This window comes from Hordeum vulgare, chromosome 4H (assembly GCF_904849725.1).
Source record: "Hordeum vulgare subsp. vulgare chromosome 4H, MorexV3_pseudomolecules_assembly, whole genome shotgun sequence".
Classification (NCBI taxonomy): Eukaryota; Viridiplantae; Streptophyta; class Magnoliopsida; order Poales; family Poaceae; genus Hordeum; species Hordeum vulgare.
Window position 1 is genome coordinate 488,194,528 of NC_058521.1, and position 11,422 is coordinate 488,205,949.

General features: G+C 44.9%; 1 protein-coding gene across 1 annotated transcript; it reads right to left on the reverse strand.

Moving 5' to 3' along the window:
- Positions 1-826: 826 nt before the first annotated feature.
- On the reverse strand, positions 827-3,979 carry LOC123449089 (mitochondrial phosphate carrier protein 3, mitochondrial-like). Its single transcript, XM_045126175.1, has 6 exons — positions 3,266-3,979; positions 2,834-3,195; positions 2,699-2,742; positions 1,666-1,880; positions 1,331-1,455; positions 827-1,227 (listed from the first exon to the last, which is right to left on the reverse strand). Exons 1-6 carry the CDS (start codon positions 3,962-3,964, stop codon positions 1,149-1,151), a joined length of 1,524 nt encoding a protein of 507 aa, XP_044982110.1. The 5' UTR covers positions 3,965-3,979; the 3' UTR covers positions 827-1,148.
- Positions 3,980-11,422: the final 7,443 nt, after the last annotated feature.

The window sequence follows — 11,422 nt, forward strand, 5'->3', positions numbered from 1 at the left end:
AACTAGTTGCCCTGCCGGCGTCCGACGAGCGTGCCGGTGAGGATCTGGCCGGGGCGGCGAGGCAGCTTCTTGGTCGCGGTCGCGGCTGTGTCGGAGGGGGGGGGGAGTAGTCGGTTCCCCGACGGCAAGACGGCGGTGGCGGGCGACGTGGGAGGTGGCGGCGTTGCTGAGCGGATGTTGCGGCACCGGCAGCTGGCAGAGTCACCGAAAAAATGGGCGGCGACGTAGGCTGCTGTTGGATGGGAAGAGGCCAATGTGCCACCGACCAGTGGGCCCAGGGGGAGGAGAAGGCGAGCGCGCCTGTTGGATGGGAAGAGGCCAATGTGCCACCGACCAGTGGGCCCAGGGGGAGGAGAAGGCGAGCGCGCGCACGTCCGTCCTGTGTCCGCGCTGACGCAAATCCGGCTGAAAAATAGACAGGAAATGGATCACCCGCGGACAAAAAGCGGACACGCGTCCGTTTGGGTCGACGCGTTGGACCGACTTTTGTGTCCGCACCGACCTAAACGGACGCCAACGGACGAAATGGGTCACCATGTTGGACTTGATCTTACCTTTTAGAAATATTAGTTATTAAAGATAAGGCTAAGAGATGGTCTATTGTAAGACATTTTTTTGTCATCTTTAAATTACATGCAATATTTAAAATAAGACTATCCTATCAACTATTGTACATGTCCTAAAAGATCATCTCTTGTTTCTCTTAAATAAAAGAAGACAAATTTTTTTTATGAGTTCTCTCTTCTGCACCTCATCATTTATTCTATGTGGAACTCCTAAAATAGTATCATTATACATGTCCTTATGGTTCATTCTTCCGGTTATGTAGGCTTCATAAACAGGCCAGGCCAGCACGGGCCATGTGCAAAATATATTCAGATGATTACGCCAAATGCGCAAGACAAATCAATCTCTGAAGCTTTGTTTCGTTCCTTGTAAGTTCTCCAACGTCCAAGGGGTAGCAACAAACAAAAACCCCTTGAAAATGAAACCTCCTAACCGGCTGAAAGAAACTGTCACGGTGTACATTTAACACTTCAGCCTCCGAATGCTGGAGCTCTTCCAAGAATCAGAGCAGCTCCGGGGGTGCCCGTTTATACATCTACTCCGGTTACAGATAGCTCAGCACAAGGCCTTCTCCGGTGCGGTCAGTTCTGCTTCTCATGATCTACTCGGTGCAAAGCAGTGGCAGCATGACAACTAGAGCTGACTCCTCCGGTGGTTGGTCTGGAGAATAAATCACAAGCAACCATGAGATAATTTGGTATTGCGGCACATAAATTGTTGATGACGACAGAGATGTATGCCATATACAGCAAGAGCTACTTACAGTCCAACAAATACTTTAAACGCGTCGTATGTTGCCCATTGCGCTCCAGTAAGAGTACCGACCATGATAATACGGAGTGGAAGGCCACGAGTGAAAAGGCCCCACAGCCCAATGGTTGTTATAGCCTGGAAGCACAATTAATTGATCAAACAGTTCAAAATTTTAATAGTTATACTCCCTCCGATTTACCAAAGTTTTACTAAAGCTGCCTCAATTAATTTGGGTCGGAGGGAGTACCACAATTGAATACCATCTGACAGCAAGATGGGTTTAAGCTATATAGTTAACAGTTCTGAGTATTTTAATTGTTTGCTGGGATAGGACTTGCAACTTACATCTGCCACAGTGCCTCCCTTTGCATTGTTGAGAAAAGACACCAGGTTGTCTGCAGGGTGAGAAACAGCAGCACACAAGACTCCAGCAATGTACCCCCCTGCAAAACTCACCGCTAGCTGGAGTGGTTTACTGCATTGATCTTTTGGTTTTGGGACAGCATGCTTGTACACCATCTCAACAATGGTTTCAAAGCAAGCAAATTTCATCATAGTGTCTGCAAAGGTAACGGAAAAGCCGATCAGGGCACACACCTTATAAAAAATGGTATAAGATGGCTGCAAAAACTGCTTCATTGTCATGTTGAACAATCAAGTACTTCATCTATGAGCACCATATATTCAACCAAATTATTTTTCTTCCCTTTGTAATTTGCCAACTAGTATCATGCTTTCCATATATTTTTATGGATACCACGTGTCTGCCACATTGTTAGTATATAACTGCCATGTCATCAAACAAATCAGCTCACAATAGCCAGATAGGTATGGTTTGGGTTAAAACCACATTGTGCTCTCACTATTCCGCATGTCATATTTCTCCATATATTCTCTCTCTATTGATTTGTTAGATAATGTGGCAAAAGCATGGCATCCATGTTAGCTGGAATCACTTGTAAAATAGAGTTTAGGGTTAAAAGTAGTCCTTTTGCTAATAATAATAATTAACTGTTGTGACAGCCATATATGATCTGGATTGCACGGTTCGTAGTAGGAAACAATAAAATCAACTAGGTTTTCCATGGTTGAGAAAGGATTGCAAACTAGGTCTAAATTACAGAAATTAAGTAGTGTCGAACTTGTGTAGTCTATAAAAAGCAGCAGTCATAAATGGCTAACTCAGTTTCATGGGCATCCTGGAATCATGTCAGCCCCAACTCTATGCCCCCATGAAATTTCTAGCCTTTAACACTCCAAAGAATCTCTAAAATCGTTTGGATGTTCAGTGCTACTACTATTATTTGGCCATGTGCTATTCAACCATCGGCAGGCAAACACAATAGGCAAAATATAGCTTGTAATGAAATCGACTCACAAGGAATTTGGCGGCCCCAAAGAGGAACTATCCCCTTGTAAAGCCTGAAATGAACACATGGCGTTAAAGTGATCTGCGGTGTCTTGAGCAGAACTAATCGCAACAAAATTAATACAGGACATGCAGTGTCTATACCCAAAGGCACCTTCGGACCGGACAAGCTTTGGAAGCCCATCGGTTAGGCATCGAGCGAATCCCGGCTGCGTCTGGATTCGAACCTTGACGGCTTCCATGGGGCAGAGAGCTAAATCTGCAATTACCTCAGCCGACGCCGATGCAGCGAGGTAAATGACGGTCTTCAACCTGTCGGCATTCTCGGGGCCAGCAATGTCCGAGTAGCACTTCTTGAAGTACTCGTAGAAACCAAACTTGCAGGCTCCCTGGCTACTATACCCAACCAGCGTGGCCATCCAGCCTTTGAAGAACCCACCGAGACCCTGCTCTTGGAGCAGCACACCGAAGCCAGACGAGATGTCCCTATACTTGCTGGGGTCAACCTGCGAAGAGCAACTCCCGTTAGACATTATCAGGGGGGCAGGAAGCTCGGACAGGAGCAGCATGGGAGACCTGCATATTGCACTTGACGAGGTCGAGCGGCGTGACTGCGAGGTGGGTGAGGCCGGTGCTGAGGACCCCGCCGAGGGCGCAGGTGGCGTAGAAGAGCGGCGTGTGCAGCTGCACCGGCGGCGCCGTATCCGCCTCCAACCTCCGCTCGGCCGCTCTGGCCCTCCGGTCGCGGACGGCGATCTCCCACCTCTTCCCGAGCTGCTCCGCGTTGGCGGCGAGCGAGGCCAGGAGGCGGTCGAGGGGTAGCGTGGCCGCGGCCGCGGGGCAGCCGGCCTTGTCGCGGCTCGCCATCTGGGGACGTGAGCTGGGAGCTGGGCGCGGTACTCGGGAGGTCGTCGCGGTCGGAGACGCGCATGGTAGGGGGAGCAGCCGGGGAGCGGGGGTTCGAGCGAAGGCCTCGAGCTGAGCTGAGCTGAGACCCGCGTTTGACCCTTGCTCTCCCGCACCGGCGGCGGCTGGCCGAGACGCGAAGTGGCGTGCGGCGGCTGCTTTTTCGAGGGGCGCCGACGCTGAGATTTGGGTGCGGATTGGGTGGCGAGATGCTGCCGCCGCGCGCAGCGGGCGGGACGGACCCCACCGTCTCGAGGGGGAAAAGATCCGACACGGACACGCGACGGGAAGTTGCGGTGTCCGATCGACGGAGAGAGAGAGAATATGCCGCCCGCGGTACACTGGCACGGCGTCGTCGTCTACGTGCATCGCAGGCGCCACCTGCGTGCAATCGACGGAGAGGAAAATATGCCTGCTGCCGCGGCGTCGTCTGCGTGCATCGCCAGCGTGGATACTGTGATCATGCCTCACGTGGTTTGATTGCTGTCAGAATGCAGTATTTCGGACTCTCAGTGGGTCCGTCCATCATGACGGTGATAATTGGCTGTTTGGCAATTAGCAACCACACAAAATACCGATTAGAGTCAAGCTAGAACTGAGCGGGCGCACGCGTACACACGTGTAGTAGGAGTAACAACAGCCTACACTATCAATGATTACAAATTGCATCCGTCGTATGCATGCATAAGTGATGAAATTTGCAAGACCGACCTTAAGCCTCGTTTGGTTAAGGGGGATTGGGGAGGTTTTGAGAGGAAAATCCCCGGGAGGGTCAGAAACCCCACAGATCCTCGGGCGTCCATTTGGTAGGAGGGGTTTGCTTAGCCCAATCCCCTCCGTTCCCCTTCAATCCCTTTCTATCCATGTGTTTCAAAACCCTCATCGGAAGACTAGTGGAAGCAAAGCCCCGGGGATTTGAGAGGATTGGGTGAAACAAAGGGATTCACCAAATCCCGTAAAATCCCTCCCTCTCAAAACCTCCCCAATCCCCCTTAACCAAACGAGGCCTTAAGGGGGAGGGGCTGCCCTAAAGATGGAGTTAGTGATTCACTTATCCTAATAAGATATACTCCCTCCGTTTCAAAATATAAGACCTTTTAGAGATTTCACTAGAAGACTTCATACGAAACAAAATGAGTGAATGTACACTCTAAAATATGTCTATATACATCCGTATGTAGTTTATAGTGCAATCTCTAAAATGTCTTATACTCCCTCCGTCCCAAAATTCTTGTCTTAGGTTTGTCTAGAAAAAAATGTATTAAAATACTAAAATGTGGCTATATACATTCATATCTAGATAAATCTAAGACAAAATTTTTGGGATGGAGGGAGTATTTAGGAACGGAGGGAGTATATACTAATTCATATAATTTTGGAAGATGATTTCATGTGAAAAAACGATGACAGATTGTATGTCATGGAATTCTCTTTGCTATGTGTTTCACCGTACCAAAAGTACAGTACATCGATCATTGTGACCGCCAAATTTTACATAAAGTATGTCTTTTATTCTCTTCCCATGGATAACAACATTATTAGTGACTTTGCATCTAAGAATGTTAGATTTTGTATTAAAATAATATATAAGTTACGTGGCATTGATATAATTTTGTATGCGTTACTTAATTATACATTCTATACAGATATATATTGATTGTTTTACTAATTATATTATAGGGCCTATGTCCGAGTTTTGCCCTGGCCCTCCGAAATCTCAGGACTAGGTTTGGAAACTAATGATGCCATCTGAAATCTTTTGTTTTTTCAATTTCTAAAATGTTTTGTCTTTTAAATAAAAAATCCAATTAAAAAATGTATTCATTATTAAATCCGTCGCGATGAGATCTTCGAAACTAGATCTCATATTGATATGTTTCGATGACTTTTTTGGTTAAAAGTTGCCATGTCCATTGCAAATAAATTGTCATCATAATTACACTAAAATTGTCATGATATATTTCAACTATTTTTTCTTCTAACTTTAAACTTTAAAGTAAACTTTGACATGTTATAAAAAGAAAATTAACAAATGAAACTTGTCATGATGAATTACTAAGTTTTTCCATGATCCACGAAATAGTTTTGACTTGGTTCACAAGTAAAAGAGATATATGTCTTTAATTACTTTAAAAATGCGTGGTTAGTGGCTCAAATTTGCCATGAACCATAAACTAAAATTTTCACGGTGAATTACTTAAATTTGCCATGATACATGCACTAAAATTTGGCAAGGTTCATACAAAAAAAATCATGTTCAAAATACTTAAATTGTCATGGCAAAAATAATGAAATTTGGCATGATCTATAAGTCAATTTGCCATGATGAATTACTAAAAACTGCCATGATCCATGAATTACATTTCCATGGTTAATTACCAAAATTTCCATGGCCAATTAATAAAAATTGCCATGAAAAGTAGTTGAAATACAATGTTAGCTTTAAATCTAGAAAAAAAATTAGATGAAATATGTCGTGGCAACTTCTGTGTAAACATGTGGCAACTTATGGCCTAAAAAAGGTTGTCGAAACATATCAATATGGGATCTAGTTTTGAAGATCTCATCGAGACAGATTTAATGATAAAAACGGATTTTTAAGAGATAAAACATTTTTAAGTCCAAAAACCAAAAAGATTATGCTGATGTCATATATTTGATGTGACAAATTGGATGGTTATGGACGCGCGTGGACCATGCTGCCTCATGCCACACGTATGGGCGTTACTATTTCCGAAAACATTACACTAGTTGAAAGGTTTCCGCAGGGCGGGGCGGGCCGGACCAGAAACCCTAGCCGCCGCAACCAAGAGAACCAATCTTCTGGCGCCATTTTTTGACGGCTCTCCTCTATCGACGATATTTTGGTCGTCGGCCGTGAGGGGGTCGTTGGATCCCGCACATGCGGATAGTTTTTATACTTTAGGCTTAGGTTTTGGATCGTCGGAAGTCTTTGCTTCGGCGGCGGTGATAGTGATGCTGAATAAAGAAGCTTCGATTTTTTCTTCGGCTAGGCGATGGTCTCTATGGTCATGGATTTGGGAACCATTCTGTTCAAGCGGGGATATCGTGGCTCTGTCGTTTGTTTAAGTGGTGGACTTGTGTCCTTAGGCTCCATGGTTGCAACGAAGTGTGCTCCAGCATCAGCGTGGAGCTTGGGAGGTAGTCGAGAAGCGGATGCAGATAGTGGTATAGATCGACTACATCTAGAAGACTAAACGTGTGTTGGGTTCACAGTTGATGGATGACATGTATGGTTTCCTCCATCGACGTCTTAGTCGTGGTGGGGTGTCTGATCTGCAGTTCGAAGACGTGTTTGTGGTGTTCCCTTGGCCTGATTCGTTCAACGATAATGTCTTCATCTTTGGTGATCCACCTTGGAGGTATGTAAAGCTGCATATCAGCGATGGAGCCACGTCGAGCTCGGGTAAGGAGGTGATTCGTCAGTTTTTTTGGTGGCTGTTGTGGTGGTGCCGAAGGAAGGTGACAGACGTTGATGTCAAACTCAATGATGTTCTTCTATATTTTCAGTTTTGTCATGTCTGACTTTACATGATTTGTAATTTGATCTTTATGATATCAATGAGACATGTATTATCTTGCAAAAAAAAGTCAAGCTAGAACGCATATGTCATAAGTATGTCTTATTATCGGCATATGCCAAGTCAAGTGTGTTCGCACGCAAACACATCACGTGTATTCTCGATGTCGGGGTGATGCACCGGAGCTCATGTTGAAGGAGTCTCCCCGGAAGCGAGGTACACATGAGAGCTTTTGAGGACCTGAAAATCCACATGCCTAGGAGGGAATCCGTCTGAACGCGCGGTGTCTATGGGTTGCCGTAGGTCGATTCGCTTGCCCCTACAGCCTCAAGGATCACTGCGTTTCAACATAGAGAACGAATGAAGAACAAGAAAACAAGAAAAATAGAAAGATGTAAAAACTAGAATAAAAAGTAATAGATGAATTTTGAATGTGTGTTATTGTTTCAATTAGCGATCACTTCTTATGTATATAAAAATGGCTAGATTTTTCATGCAAGAAAAGGGTTTGGATTTACATTCAAAACCCTAGTTTTGGTCTAACTCGAATGTTTGACCCGGAATTTTCAAAATTGTTCGGGTTAAAAGTTTATTGTACCTTGTGGGTTTATTTTTGAGAAAATACACGGCCTAGATTGAGAAATACCAAAAGCAATTTTAACCGTTTCGACGAGACGAACAACTTTTGTGCTGAACATTTTTCCATTTAAAGCCATCTTGAGGGCAGAATCTCGCGCACAAAATAGTCAATAATTCACGCTACCCATCAAACATAGTCATATGGGTGTCTTCTTGTGTCGGGCATCACTTTTTAATTACGGTAGGATCACACTCCACGGGCTTTAACTTTTGCATACAACCATGGATTAAGACAATTTTTATATTAAAATCAACCGTTTTGATGAGACGAAGACAAACCTTGTAGACGATATTCTCGCCCGAGGCTGTTTTGGAGGTGTAACCGGTCAAACAGTACTCTGGATACAAAATCTTAGTATTTGAGCACAACGTCATCCATCAAAATGAGATCGTATGGTGATGATACAAACTTCAAAGATGTTCATGTTGATAATACATAACTTCTTCATGTATGTCACTTATTCGTTTGATGCCATCTTAATAATGTATTCTTCCATACCAAAATTTGATGTCAACACATGTCCTGTTTTTCGGTAAAATTTGTGTGCCAAAAAATAACTTGCATTAGTGCTTGATTTAAGGACACTGTCGACACTCTCCCGACCATTTGTAGGTGCTAAGGGCGATAATTATGTAGCGGACATGCTTATTCTTAGGTCGATAATACTATACCGGCCATTGCATTTTTGTTTTGAATCATACCTAGGAGGCGATTACCACCAACCTGCTTTAAAGAGATGGACAATAAGTCGTTCCTTTTAAAACTAAGGTAATTAAACTTCGAGAGTTCATGCCATGTTAAGAAAGTAACATCGGGGTGATTCCAATCGACCGATGCATCGCTAAAGAACCACAAGTTGAATTATCTGCGTGAATGACTTCTACTTCATCATCGACCCATTGTATTAATAATTGATGCATCGTAGATGGCACACATTGATTGGCATGAACCCATTCGCGACCGACTATAACATTATAGTTACCATGCACCTCAGCGGTGAAGAATGTGGTGGCCAAAATTTTGCTTCCCACAATGAGTTTCGTGCACATCACTGTTAGAAACATGCCCCAGAGACAATAATAAAGTAATTACTATTATATTTCCTTGTTCAAGATAATCATTTATTATCCATGCTAGAATTGTATTGATTGGAAACTCAAATACATGTGTGGATACATAGACAACACACTCTCCCTAGTGAGCCTCTAATGGACCAGCTCGTGATCAAAGATGCTCAAGGTTTCGTGACCATAGAAATGAGTTGTCATTTGATAACGGGATCACATCATTAGGAGAATGATGTGATAGACAAGACCCAAACTATAAACATAACATATCACCGTGTTAGTTTACCGCTACTGTTTTCTACATGTCAAGTATCTGTTCCTATGACCATGAGATCATGCAACTTCCGGACACTCGAGGAATACCTTGTGTGTATCAAACGTCACAACGTAACTGGATGACTATAAAGGTGCTCTACAGGTATCTTCGATGATGTCTGTTGGGTTGGCGTGAATTGAGACTGGGATTTGTCACTCCTTATGACGGAGCGGTATCTCTGGACCCACTCGGTAATACAACATCACAATGAGCTTGCAAGCAGTGTGAATAAGGAGTTGGTCACATGATCATGTATTATGGAACGAGTAAAGAGACTTGCCGATAACGAGATCGAGCTAGGTATGGAGATACCGACGATCGAATCTCGGGCAAGTAACATACCGATGGACAAAGGGATTAGCATACAAGATTGTTTGAATCCTTGACATTGAGGTTCAACCGATGAAAGATCTTTGTAGAATATGTAGGAACCAATATGGGCATCCAGGTCCCGCTATTGGTTATTGACATAAGAGTGTCTCGGTCATGTATGCATAGTTCTCAAATCCGTAGGGTCTACACACTTAAGGTTCGGTGACGATATAAGCATAATCGAGTCATAGTGTTGGTGACCTAAAGTTATTCGGAGTCCCGGATGAGATCCCAAACGTGACGAGGAACTTCAGATGAGTCCTGAGGTGAAGATTGATATATAGGATGAAGGTCATCGGAGTCCGGAAGTGTCCCGAGGTGTACCGAAAGAGATTTTGGGAGGCCCCGACAATTGTTGGGGGGGGGGGGGGGGGCTCACGAGCCAAGGAGAGGGAGCACCGCAGCCCACCAGGGGGCTGGGCGCAGCCCCTCTCCCCGGCCCACTTCGGTCGAAGGGGGGCCTGTCCTTGGGGCGCCGCCAACCCAACTTGGGTGGCAAGGCACCCAAGTGGGAGGGGCCACCCAACCCTAGCCGCTGCCCCTCCTCTCCCTTGGCTGCCGGCCCATATGGGGAAACCCTAGGGCGCCCTCCCCTCTCCCTTCCACATATATATAGAGAGGTAGAGAGAGGGCAGCCGAATGACAATCTTGCCACGGCGCTGCACCTCCTCTCCTTCGTAGTTTCTCTCCTCCAAAACCCCACGGCAAAGCCCTGCTCAGCTGTCACCACCAACACCTCACCACGCCGTCGTGCTGCCGGAGGACTCGGTCTGCTACTTCACCATCGCTCGCTGGATCGAGGAGGTGAAGGCGTCACCAAGATGTATGTGTGTTGAACGCGGAGGTGCCGTCCGTTCGGCGCTTGATCGGGAGATCACAGGACGGTTTGTGATTGGATCATGAAGACATACCACTACATCAACTGCATTCTTGAGTCAACTGTGTTCATGAACGCTTTCGCTTAGCGGTCTACAAAGGTATGTAGATTCAATCTCTCCTCTCGTAGATGGTCATCACCATGGATAGATCGTGTTTGCACGTAGGAAATTTTTTGTTTCCCATGCAACGTAACCCAACAGTGGCATCATGAGCTAGGTCTATGCGTAGATGACATCTCAAGTAGAACACAAAGGATTTTGTGGGCGTTGATATTCAAATTGCTTCCCTCCTTAGTATTTTCTTGATTCCATAGTAATGTTGGATGAAGCGTCCCGGACCAACTTTACTCGTCCACGTATGAGAGACCGGTTCCATCGATAGACATGCAACTTGTTGCATAAAGATGGCTGGCGGGTGTCTGTCTCTCCTACTTTAGTTGAATCAGATTCGACAAAAGGCAGTCCTTGTAGAAGGTTAAATAGCAACTTGCATATCACCCTTGTGGTCTTGCGTAGGTAAGAAACATTCTTGCTAGATACCCATAACAACCACGTAAAATTTGCAACAACGAATTAGAGGACGTCTAACTTGTTTTTTCAGGGTATGTGATATGATATGGACAAAGACATGATGTAATATATTTGATGTATGTGATGATCATGTTGTAATAGTTAATATCAACTTGCATGTTGATGCTACAGCAACCGGCACGAGCCATAGGGTTGTCTTTATTTTTTGAGCGCTTAATGATGCTTTACTTTATCGCTAAATTAGTAGAAATAGTAGTACAAGCATAGATGGCGCGATAACCTCCATGGAAGCACAATGATGGAGATCATGGTGTGGCACCGGTGACGATGGAGATCATGCCGGTGCTTTGGAGATGGAGATCAAAAGCACAAGATCATGGCCATATCATGTCACTTATGATTTGCATGTGATGTTAATCCTTTTTATGCACCTTGTTTTGCTTAGGATGACGGTAGCATTATAAGGTGACCCCTCACTAAA